The 12,726-nt window shown below is 48.6% G+C and overlaps 2 protein-coding genes across 2 annotated transcripts in view; one reads left to right on the top strand and one right to left on the bottom strand.

Annotated features, from left to right (window-relative positions):
• LOC113407383 (cystathionine gamma-lyase-like) overlaps positions 1-4,667 on the bottom strand; it is a 72,045-nt gene extending 67,378 nt beyond the window's left edge. The window contains exons 1-2 of the mRNA XM_026655816.2: positions 4,623-4,667; positions 1,163-1,350 (exon numbers count right to left, since the gene is read on the bottom strand). Coding sequence (XP_026511601.1) covers positions 1,163-1,230 — 68 coding nt within the window. The 5' untranslated portion in view covers positions 1,231-1,350; positions 4,623-4,667. The remainder of the gene's footprint in view (positions 1-1,162; positions 1,351-4,622) is intronic.
• Positions 4,668-4,828: 161 nt separating this feature from the next.
• Positions 4,829-12,726, top strand: part of ANKRD13C (ankyrin repeat domain 13C) — a 58,564-nt gene continuing 50,666 nt past the window's right edge. The window contains exon 1 of the mRNA XM_026656054.2: positions 4,829-5,312. Coding sequence (XP_026511839.1) covers positions 4,943-5,312 — 370 coding nt within the window. The 5' untranslated portion in view covers positions 4,829-4,942. The remainder of the gene's footprint in view (positions 5,313-12,726) is intronic.

Below are 12,726 nucleotides of genomic sequence, written 5' to 3' on the forward strand. Positions count from 1 at the left end.
TTACCTGCTGCTGCTGCTGCCTGCCCCTGCTTCTTTTCAGGCTTCCCACGAACATCTGATTCGCGGGAAGCAGAGGAGGGGGAGGAGCAGGGGGCGGAGCGTTCAGGGGAGGAGAGGAGGGGGAAGTGAGCCGGGGGCGGGGTGGACAGCTGCGGGGCCCTCTTAGGCGCGGGGCCCAATTCAGCCGAATCGGCCTAAAGCCAGCCCTGCCGGCAGCCGCTGCCTGCTGCCGGAGTCTACAAGCCCCGCCCCGCTGCAGGACGCAGCGGAGCGAGACCTCCTCGCTGCCTCTCTGTGTGCCCGGGGCAGGGCTGCGCTGTGCAGGCTCCTGCCAGCCAGGCGGGAGGCCCCATGGGCTGGTGCCGCTGTGCCGGGAGCTCAGCTGCACGCTGGCCCAGGGAGGAAAGGTGAGTGGTGCCGGCGGTGCCGGCTTGCCGCAGTCACCCTCATATAAGGTGACCAGACATCCCGACCAATGTAAGGTCGGGACGCGGGACAAGTTCCTTAAAATCGGGACTGTCCCGATAATATCGGGACGTCTGGTCACCCTAAGTGCTATAGAGGGCAGACAATTTATGAGTTTACCCTGTATAAGCTTTATACAGAGTAAAATGGATTTATTTGGAGTTTGGATCCCATTGGGAACTGGGTGTTGGAGATAAGTGACCTGATGAGCAGTTTTTGGTTAAAGTCTGCAGCTTTGGGGGCGTGGACCAGACCTGGGTCTGTGTTGCAGCAGGCTAGCGTGTCTGGCTCAACAAGGCAGGGTTCTGGAGTCCCAAGCTGGCAGGGAAAATAGGCTCAGAGATAATTCCAACACGTCAGGTGACAGTCCCAAGGGGGTCACAATGCTATTTTGTTTACAAGATACACTAATCAATTAAAGTTAACTTTACTGTTGTACAGTTCAGTTACACCTGTACCATGAAACAAGATTTGGCACTTATGTAAAGCTGTCCATCCTAAAGTATTGAATAGCTTGAACCTCAGAATATCAAAGGCAGTAATGTATATTATCTTAATTTTATAGATGGGGGAACTGAGGGACTTGGTCACCATTTGTGTCAAAGGCAGGATTAGAACATGAGAATTCCTGGCTCTTACAGACATGCTTAGTTTACTGACTCCTGCTGCTTCTCTAGAAATGAGTGAAAAAGGTTACCTGTAACTTCCGGCACAGCAAATTCTACTGTGAACTGAAAACAATGCTGTTCCTACTGATCCACACATGACAGGTTTGATGGTTCTCTCAATCAGCCCCAAAGGGGGGGCGGGTGTGGTTGCTGAAGCAGGAAGTGGAACACACTGTGCCCTTCTCTCTGGGCTGAGGGGAATGTGGACAGTTACGTTCTGCAAATGTAGCAAGAAAAAGGGAGCCAAACTGAGGTTTTTCAGAACAGGTTAGACAAACACCTGTCAGGAGGGACTATGCATAAGTAGACCAGACTCTTAAGCGGCACCTCTCAAAGGTTTGCCAAGAGGCTTCCCTTAAGTGGCCTGATGCTTTGCCCCTTGTTTTGCTCCGCATTCGCGCTTTCCCTAAGGGCAGGTTAGGGCTCAGTCCCTTCGAGATTATGTTTGGAAGGGCATGGCCTATGAATGGTACACCGGTTCTGGCAGGGGAGTGGGAAATGGGGTGTGGCTTCTTATCTCAGTACATGTGCTCTCTGTCTGCTGTTCTTTGTTCTCTCCACAGGTATACCAAAGATTTGCAGCCTCTCCCGCTGGATGCCCCGATCCACTCCTTGCAGCCAGGCGATTTCGTACTCGTTCGGACTTGGAAGGACGAGCCTCTCCAAGAGAAGTGGAAGGGACCTCACACCGTCCTGCTGGTCTCCCATACAGCAGCAAAGGTTGAGGGACACAAGAACTGGATTCATCACTCTCACCTGAAAGCAGTGCCTGCTCCTGAACGGTGGACCGTCCAGCCTGCAGAGAAGACTGCTAGCGATGATCTGGGACTTAAGCTGTTATTCAGGCGACAATAGTGTCTGCTGGGAATGCCCTGTGATCTCTTTGGACAGTCACAGCGCACTCCCCGCGAGACCTCTGAGCGTTGGTTGTGTTTATTTTCACAGGGCCGGCCTAACCTGGTGGCCTGGTCCCTGTTGTTTTTAATCTGCTTGCTATTGGTAATTGTTATTTTGTGGGTATTTGGGGAATTGTGATTGTTAGGCCCTAGGGTCACCTGCCCAATATGAGTTTAGGTCTAGGGTCTGCCACAGTGGTGCTCTTTGCCATAGAGACACTCCTCTTGTTAACTCCCGTTTCCCCCAAGGCACATGCAGGATGGAAAGGAATCCCTACTAACTTAGAGACAAATACATATGAGTCCCTGAAGGTTTGCTTTGCCCAAGAGTTTAACCTCTCTAACTGCTGGGTATGCTCCCAAATCCCGCGCCATGCTGCAGGGTTACCCTGGAGGGTAGTTCCCCAGAATTGGTCAGATATCTGTTGGGGATGGTTCAGTAGGGGGAAAAATGCCTCGGGTACCCCCTTGTCACAGAACTGTACCATTGAGTCCCAGTATGCGTTAAGGGACGACCCCTGGAAGCCGCAGGCCAACTCAACGTATATCCCTTCCCCTATTAGGTTGCGGCCAGTGGCCCCTGGTTTGGTGTGCTATCGACAGTTTAAGTCCAGCAATCACACCTGGTTTGCTGGGAATAGCACCTGTCAGTATTATTTATCCCCTGACAGTGACGCTTCCATCCCTGTCTATGTTAAAGGCAAATCCGACTCTACCGCCCGGCTCGGATCGTTGAATGACAGACAAGCAAATAGGTGGTATAGTGGTTATAATGGCTTGGTAGGGAATGGCCACTCCTTTTATATTTGCGGTACCTCTGCCTATAAGTGGCTACCGCATCGGTGGTATGGAAGCTGCTACCTAGGATATCTTGCCCCTCCCCTTCGTGTCTTCCCTAAACTGCCCCCTGGCCGCCCTAGGCAGCATAGATCTTCGTATGCCACCCCAGAGCCCATTACAGAAGGAGACAGATTGGGTATGATCTTTCTCCCATCCTATGGGGTGGGACGACTGGCTCAATTTTATCGTAGGCTCTCTGTGTTTCTCACCAAGTATGCCAATGAGACCTTGGCCATAGAGAAAAGCCTTAACTCAGAGCTTTACCAGCTCCAGTTGCTGTCCCTGCAAAACAGACTTTAGATTATGTTTTAGCCTCCCAGGGCGGAGTGTGTGTCCTTATTGGGAGTGAATGTTGTACTTATGGCCCAGAAAACTCACAGGACATTAACAAGCACGTCCTGTCAGCCGAACAGGCTTTTGAGCAGTGGAAGGCTCAGGAAAGGGAACCCACAGTTTTTGATTCCCTTTGGGGCTGGTTGCCCAACCTAGGAGGACTGGGAAATAGCCTTGTGCGTCTCCTCCTCACAGGTGTGGTACTGTGCCTGGTCACCCTCCTCCTGATTGCTTGTTTTAAATTGCTCCTCCGTAAGCTTTGTGCCCCCCGTTCCCCAGAAATCCCAGCGTACCCTCTCATTGAGAACCCTAGCTCTATGGCACTCAATCATATCTTCTCTACAGAATATGAGAAAACTCAGCCAAAAGTTTGTTGAGTATTCTCAAAGGAGGGAATTGTTGACGTTATTAGGCCTATATATATATATATATATGAACCAAAGTTCTTCCATGTTTAAACTCTGTCCTTCCATGTTTAACTCTAATCGACCTCAAAAGCCAAGGACAGGAATTGGAATGTGTAAATAGCCAGTTACCAATTATGACCTTGCTCATAACCAGGTCCTAAGCAATAATGATGAGGTTTGCATGTTTCTAGCTGGAGGAGGGGTAGTAAACTAAGGGTAAACAGAACCAAATGACTGTTTAGAGGAATGTTACGAACAAGCTGAATGATTTAACGGCTTAAATGTATAAACATGCCTTCGGTAGAGGGGGGGCGGGTGGAGGCGGAGGGAAGGGGGGGGCTTAGTTGTAAAGTATAAGAAGAGAGAAAATGTTTTGTTCTGATGTGCTCGATTTGAGACTTGCCTGTCTCCTTGCACCACTTTGAGATCTCAAATAAACTTTGATTGTTTCTCCACCCCGGTATGTTTATTGGCGCGAAGCACGCCGGGCAACGAACCCCCTGTTGCTGTCCTCGGGCCTCTGTGCCTGCAACACTCCCACACCCCAACCTTTATGATGTTCACCTTAAAAAAAAAAAATTCCCTGGGTGCACACCCTAATGAAATGTGCTGTGCACGCCTATGACTGGGACCACCCTGGACTAAGAGCATCAGCTGCTTTATCTAAGGAGCCGGTGGCCGTGGGGAGCTGTCTCGTGTCTGAGCCCCGCAGCGCTCCCAAGGCCGACGGAGTCCTACGCGCAGCGCAGGGCTGCCGCTGGGGCCTTGAAGCCGGGACAAGGCTGGAGCTGTAACAACGCTGTCAGGGGCGGGGGCGCCACCCAGGGTTACAGGGCAATGGCCGCTCGGCTGAGCTGTGACTAGCGTAGGCCTGACGCGGGCCACGCCCGGCAGCGAGCGTCCTGCCTGTCTCCGCTGGCAGGGGGCGCCGTGCCGCACAGCCCAGAGCCCGCCGGGGCCCTCGTAGCGCCCAACGCCCCGCCCACTCCCCTCCCCGCGCGGCGCCGACTCACCCGCCCCTCTGCCAGCTCCACGCCGACTTCTCCGCGCCCAGCCGGGCCGCCCTGCTCTCGCGATGTGGCCGGCGCTCTCGCGCGATCGCTTCGACAAGATGGCGGCGCGGCCGGGCCGCTGAGCGGAGCGGCCGGTGGTAGGCTGGCTGTCGGCTCCCCTGAGCCTGCTGGGTCCGGGCTGTTTCCGGGGGGGATGCTGACGGGACGGGACTCTCCGCCGCGGCTCTGAGTGCCTCGTCCCCCCGCAGCGGCTCCGGCTCCCCCCGGCTGCGGCGAGTCTCCCCGGCGGGGCCCCCCGGTCCGCGGGGCCGCCGCTGGCGATGACCGGAGAGAAGCTGCGCTCGCTGCGCAGGGACCACAAGCCCAGCAAGGAGGACGGGGACCTGCTGGAGCCTGGCGAAGAGGAGGCGGCGCCCGCGCCCGGAGGCGTCTTCACGGGGGGTCGTGGGGGCAGCGGCAAGGGCGGCCGCGCCGGGGGCCACCGCATCTTCAGCAACCACCACCACCGGCTACAGCTGAAAGGGGCCCCGGCGGCCCCGGCCCCCGCCACCCCGGGGGCAGTCAGCCCCGCCGCGGAGGCCGACAAGTGCCCGGGGCACTTCCCGGTGCACGAGTGTGTCTTCAAGGGGGACGTGAGGCGGCTCTCGGCACTGATCCGCACGCAGGGCATTGGCCAGAAGGACAGTCACGGTGAGTGTTGCCCCGACCCGCGCCTACGGACAGCAGCCAGAGCCCCGCAGAGATCCTCCTCATCCCCGCTCCCAGGAGAGAGCTGCCCCATCCCGTTCAGAGAGCGCCCACCGCCGCCGTCCCTGTGCTCCGCCCTCGAGCTGCCAGAAGGACAGGCGGGATGACAGTTTTCTTTGGGAATTCCCCCATATTCCAATGGGTGCATCCTCCCTAACCCAGCCATCCCTGTCATCTACACAGCCAGGGCATCTCCCAGAAAGATGGCCATGAGCAGTGTGCCATAGGTTGCTTCCCAAGTTACTTTCTGGAACCCCCTCATCCAGACCCAAGACATTTGGCCAGAAGGACAGCCACGTCTCCCATTTCTTGGGATTGCACCTCAGAAAAGCAATCGTAGTGGGTTCTTCTTTGAAGCACCCCCAAACGGAGGTCCACACCTGGACATAGTGCAGATGGATTAGTGGGGAGATATTCCTACCCCACGCTGCTTGTAGAGAGACTCCCCCATTCCTTCCTATTTACTTGTGCGATTCATTATCTTGGCTTCCATTTCCTTCCCTTGTGGAAAAACCTTTCCATATGTGAAACTACAGGATCAGTCAGAAAGATGATGACAGTGAGTTTCTTAATTCCCCCCCCCCCCCGCATATACTCTAGGGGGCGATTCTTTATTCAGAGACCCTGTGACATTACATAGGGTACAATCTGGACTGATAAACAGCTGTCCCCTCTCAGTTCTCTAACCTGGGGTGCCTTTTACACTGCTTTGCTGGTCTGGTCCTGGTCTGGTCACACTAAGGCCTGGTCTACACTACGACTTTAATTCGGATTTAGCTGCGTTAATCCGAATTAACCCTTCACCCGTCCACACTACAGAGCCAGTTAATTCGAATTAAAGGGCACTTAAAATCGATTTCTGTACTCCACCTCGACGAGCGGAGTAGCGCCAAAATCGATTTGTTAATTCGAATTAGGGTTAGTGTGGCCGCACACCACCGAATTAATGTGGTTAAATTAATGGGGTAGTGTGGCCGCACACCACCGAATTAATGTGGTTAAAAACCGAATTAATGTGCTTAGTGTGGCCGCGCACAATCGAATTTATACAACCTGTTTCCCAAATTCGAATTATCTAAATTCGGATTAATCCCGTAGTGTAGACATACCCTAAGGCTTTGTCTATGCTGCGCACCTTTTAGTGACAAGGCTGTGCCACTACAGCTGTGCAGCTAAAAGGCATGTAGTGTAGCCACTGTTTGTCAGCAGGAGAGCTGTCCCGCCGACAACAAACTTCCACCCCCTACAAGCGACAGTAGCGTTGTCGGCAGGCCCTGTTCACGCCACTGTTCACAGCTTTTCATCAGCAAAACTTTTGTTGTTGGGGGAGGGGGGCGGCGGGGGGGAAGGATTTTTATTTCACACCCCTGAACAATAAAAGTCTTTGTTCAGTTTCCAGTGTCGACAAAGCCATCGCCTCCCTCGTGTAAATTATACTGCAAGACTGCTACAGTCAGTAACCCTTGAATCACACTGTAGAGCAACACCAGCAAATTCCCAGCCCCAGACTTTCCCCTAGAAATGTACCTCTTGTACTGCCCAGCACTGTCCTGGATAATACAAGTTCATATAAAGTCCATAATTTTATTAATAGAAAATGATATGCACAAATCCTGTTATTCCAAATGGAGCTTCCCAAACACACTTGTCTAGATAAAACAATAAAACAAGTTCATTAACTAGAGAAAGATAGATTTTAAGTGAGTATAAGTAATGAAGCATAACAATCAGAATTGGTTAGAAGAAAATAAAAGTAAATCTCAACTAATGCCAAATTTAACAAGCTAGAGTGAATTCAAAACAAAGGTCTCTCTCACCACATGTTTTAGCATTCTTACTGGCTGAATCTTTCAGTCAGGATCCCTCCACCAATCCAAAGCTGTTTCCTTTGTTCTTCAGGTGGTGTGGGTGCCGGGGATAGAGAAAAAGGAGGAATAATTTGGGGCATCTCCTCTCTCTACCTCTTTCTCTTCTTTGAGAATCATCTCTTGCTGTGGTTCAGGAGACAGGCAGCCTATGTGGATGGGGAAACCCCAGCTGTTCCTTTGTCAAGATGTAGATTTTCACCCACATCCTCTTTCCTGCCAAAGAATGGCCACTTAACCAGGTGGTGGTCCATTTGGTTTTGCTGACACCTGGCTGAGGCATTGGATAGCCTTTTGTCTCTGGGAAACTGGTTTGTGGCTGCTTCCCCCCAGACTTGGAACATGTTGAGTAATAGCATACAGAGGAATCCTGTAACTTTACATGCAGTATTGCCACACACACTTTACCTGGACAATAATGATCAGGAAGTTATGAGTTTCCAAATGATACCTCACAAGGCATACTTTGCACCAAATTTATTATAGTTCTGTAAAAGAGGGGAACATTGGAATACAGCTGTCACACACCAACTTTAAGGAGCAGTGGGATTGGGACAGTCCAGAATTTGGAGGAGAATCCTGGGATATTGCTTCCCTAGGAGGTCTTTTTCTCATCCAGAACCACTGGATTGGCCTACCCCATTTATAGTGAATTCCTTTCAAGATTTCCTATTTTGTTTGTCAGGATAGATCCTTTGGGGCAGATTCTTTCCTACTTCTAATCCAAGTGGATTCCCTGACACTATTCTTCTGCTATCTCTATTTGTGGTAGTCTTGTGTGGAACCTGGCAGTTAGGGATGGACTCGCTTACTATGATTTTTCTATCTCTTTGCAAAAGTAGGATTCATTCTCTTCCTCCCCCTCTCTCTGCCCCACAACAGCAGAGAGTGAAGCCTTTCATCCTGAAACTCTTGATGTAAGCGCAGTTTAGTGAGTTGCATTGTAGTGTAAGGTTGGAAAAGCTTCCAATATGTAACATATTTTCATATGCTCATAACTTGCTGATGTTCTATGTTTGTGGAAATTCACCTCTGGACATAGAGCAGTTTTGGCAGGGGAAAAACTTTAAAATAGTCATAAGTGATTGAAAAATCACTTCCACACATGCTCTAAGACTTGAGTGGAAGGATTTGGGCAGAGTTTTTCCCCAGCTGAAAGACACTCTGGATGAGTGATTGTAACGTAAACTCTTGCACACAACAGTTCTCCAAAAATATTCTTTAAAGTTATGGGTAGGAAAAAAGAGGATATGTGGGGGGAAATATGAAGATTTCTCTTTTAATGCAAGTGTAGGGCCTGTAACTTGTGATGTACACTTTACAAATTCTAAATTTTGTTTTTAAATAAAAAAATCTTTCCTTTGCTATGATACAGCTATCATAATGTAAACAAATGTGCTACTGCCCTACTAATGTAGCCTAATAGAATATGGTTTCTAGCTGTATAATAGTGGCAAAAGTGAAGGCTTGCCTCCTTCCCTAATTCATAAGGTTTGAACTTTCAAAGCCTGATCAAGGTCCTTTAAATTATTATCATCTTAAACCTGAAGGGTTCCGATTAAATAAATAGAGGATAAAACTGGAAAAATGTGAGGGGCAGGGGAGAAGGGGAAGGGATCTGCCTGCACTTCCAAGGTCTGCAGGTGCCTACAGGGAGGGTGACTCTACATATACAAATTTTAAGGTACAACTTTATTCAGCCTTACAGACTCTAGGTAACTTTCTTTCTGGTTCCTTGGACGGTTGTGTAAGATAGGTTTTACTATTCCAAAAGAGCTTCATTTGTTGTCAGAAGCTTGTTGTTTTATGGCTGTTTTTATATGCATTGTCGCATCATGTTAAGGGAAAAGATGGATTTTTGTGCTGAACTGCTCCATGAAAACCATTAATTTGGTTTTTAGACTCCAGTATTTTCATAATAGTGAATCAAAAGTGTACGAACACTTGCAGCTAGAGCCTTTGAATCTCTACTTGTACAGGTGCTGGATTTTGCATATGTGCTTATAAAAATGTTTTGTGCATGCAAACTCTGGAACCTAAAACATGCATGTGCACTAGTGCTAGCTTGGATGAGCCCCCAATGAAAGTCTGATTCTAAATGTGCAAAGAATCAATATCTAGTGAACTTCAGTCTCTTAATTTGGTCTATCATCAGTTGTTTTATGATGACAGGTTGCAAACTAATTTGATTTTGCTCTTTCCGAACTCTTACACTAATACACACAACAGCCACTTGAAGTTTACATAATCATTTAAGTAGCTGTTAGTACAAATTAACTTATCTTAAAAGTTTATGCATGTCAGACCCTTAATAGTTGTAAAACTATAAATGATCCAGTAGCTTATTCTCCAAAGCTCGCAATATTAATTAGAACTTGTGGCATCAGATGCATGGTATACATGACAATTTTTAGGATACACTAAGGTGGTGGCTGGAAAAATAAAGTGTGGAATGAGAATGAACCTGATGATTGATAATCTGTATTTTCCATAAGTAACTGAGCCTGAAGAGAAGCTCTGTAAGCTCAAAAGCTTGTCTGACTCACCAACAGAAGTTGGTCCAATAAAAGATATTACCTCACCCACCTTGTCTCTCTAATATCCTGGTATCACTACAGTTACAACAATACTTTGTCACGTGTTTGGTATTTCATTCTCTTCCAAACATACCTTCTCCTTCTTCTAAATTGCATCAAGTCCAAGGATGTTGCATGAGGCTCCTCCTTCCTTATTTATATATACTACATCGGGGTGGGCAAACTATGGCCCATGGGCCAGATCCGGCCCCTCGGGGCTTTGGATCCGGCCCGGGGGATTGCCCCCTATGGCGCCGTAGGCCCTGCGCCGCTCTCAGAAGCGTCCGGCACCATGTCCTTGCGGCCCCCAGGTGGGGGGGCAGAGGGCTCTTTGCGTTGCTCTTGGCTCCAGGCAAGGCCCCCCGCAGCTCCCATTGGCCGGGAACAGGGAACCATGGCCAATGGGAGTTTTGGGGGAGGTACCTGGAGGCGCGGCAAGGGTAGCACAAGCGGAGCCCTCCGTCCCCTTCCCTCCCCCAAGGGCCGCAGCGCTTCCTGGAGCGGCGGGGGGCCAGGGCAGGCGTGCAGGGAGCCTACCCTGGCCTGGTGCGCGCTGCTGCCACCCCAGAGCCGCTTTAGGTAAGCGGTGCCGGGCTGGAGCCCGAACCCCGCCTGCAGCCCACCCCCCCAACTCCCTGCCCTAAGCCCCCTGCCTGCACCTCGCACCCCTCCTGCACCCCAACTCCCTGCCCTGAGCTCCCTCGTGCACCCTGCACCCCTGTGCACCCCAACCCCTTGCCCTGATCACCCTGCCACACCCCATACCCTTCCTGCACCCCAAGCCCCTGCCCTGAGCCCCCTCTTGCAGTCCACACCCCTCCTGCACCCCAACCCCCTTTCCTGAGCCCCCTCATACACCCCGCACCCCTCCTCTGCCCTAATCCCTTGCCCTGAGCCCCTTCCTGCACACCGCACCCCTTCCCACACCCCGCACTCCCTCCCACACCCCAACCCGCTGCCATGCATTCAATTTCCCCACCCACATGTGACCCTCTGCCCAAAAAGTTTGCCCACCCCTGTACTACATTGTACTACTTTCATTTCCTCTTTTTGTATTACTCCAGTAATAAGCTGCTTAGTCTCTGTCCCTTGTGTGTATGTAGTCTCAATCACTGTAAAAAGCAAGGTCTTACAGCCTTTTACAGTAACTTCCTATTTCATAAGTGACTTGCTTGGTGCTTCTATTATAGAATGGATTCTGTTATAAAATGGGTTCCCTTACAATACAGATTTTACGATAGTGATGCATATGTTAGTGCTCTAATAGTATTAAATCAAAATTCCTTACAGTGAAGTATCATAAAAAGCTGGTTTTAGTTTTGTCATAATTTATGGTGTACAAAATGTCTTTCTGGCTGAGTAAGAAAAGTTAATCTTACTACATGGCTCTTAGATATGGTTTCTGATTGCTACTAATTTTGCATTACAATTTCTAAAAACGGGTAAAATTTTAGACTTTTAGTTATCAACTATCGTTGTAATTTAATTTAGTTGTAATTAGATTGTAGCAATCCTAACACAATTTTTTTTAAATCTATATTATAGCTTCCCTAGACATAGTACACACTGATACTTGATAATACTCTTGAGAAGCCTTATTTTCAGTGCCATAATTAATAAACCTAAGGTGACTGGCACATTTAATATGGAGTTCAATAAGACTTCAAGACTGTTGTATGTTAGGATTGCCTGTTTCCATTTATCTGGAATTCTGTTTGAATTTTTTTAATTCAAATTCCATGGATACTACTAATTAGATTGTAAGGCTGAGACTTTTTGCAATTTACTGGTACTAGGAGACACCTAGGAGAATTTTGTGTGCTGTAAAACAATTTTGGCATTTTATCAGTTTGAGACTTAAATTTACCCCTGGTGGAATTTAATTCCATTCCGACAAACCAAAGTCAGGCCCTGTAGGTTTCTTAGATTAGGCTAATGAGCTGGCTAGTGGAGGTGCTCTGCAAAAAGTTGTGCCCTGGTTGGTTTTCAGTGATAATCTGTTACAAACTAGTCACTTGTAGTTCATACTGGAATAGTTATTCTCCTTTTTTAGGGATGAGAGAATATTTGTTAGACACCTTTCCATTAAAACATTGTTCTAAGTGTGTATGGTGACTGGGTGCAATTTCCATCTTGACCTTTACTTTCTTTAGTTCTTCTATGGGCTGTAGATAGTACAATCAAGGATTTTTGTATCTTTCCACTGTTCATGCTGAAATCAAACTGAATTCTTAGTTTCTTTAAGGTCATTTCTTTAAGTCTCACACCTCATGCTGTTTTGATCAGGTCATCATTTAAATGTGTTCACTCTTTTTGATACAGAGCTGAAGTATTTTAGTTCCTGGGACTCAAAACTTGCTTCTTGCTTTTTTTAATGTCCTAGTGGGAAACTTATCTCATCTGCATCTACTGAGTTTTAGGATCCATTGATTGCTGAGTTATCCTCTGCTTCTCATTTTGTTTTCAGATCTTTTAGGCTTAATTTTGCGTAAGAAATGCATATTTGGGGCAAGGGAGGGAGAAACAGGATCTCTTGGGTTAATTACGCCCTTTGGGGCAGGGACAGTCACTTTTGTGTCTGTACAGTGTTGAGTACAATAGGGACAAACCTAGCTGTGGCCTTCAGGTGCTACCACAATATAAATGTTGTTGGTTGACATCTCCTTTCAACCCTAGTGAGGTCTTTCCTGGTCAGAATTGAGGCACACTGACTGGGAAGCATGGAAAAAGTTTGCCATTTCCTGTACTGAACTTGTTTTGTGGTGAACAAAATAGAAGACTTCAGCTCTTAGGACTACCACCCAGAACCTGGCATGAACACTTACATTCAGGCAATAGCAAGTGCATAATTTTACACAACTTCTTGCTGTTATGTAAAGCCTTTTTGCAAGTAAAACCTTAGCACGTGCATTAGCT

The sequence above is a fragment of the Terrapene carolina genome, unplaced genomic scaffold (genome assembly GCF_002925995.2).
Source record: "Terrapene carolina triunguis isolate 2854851 unplaced genomic scaffold, T_m_triunguis-2.0 Scaffold211, whole genome shotgun sequence".
Taxonomy (NCBI): Eukaryota; Metazoa; Chordata; order Testudines; family Emydidae; genus Terrapene; species Terrapene triunguis.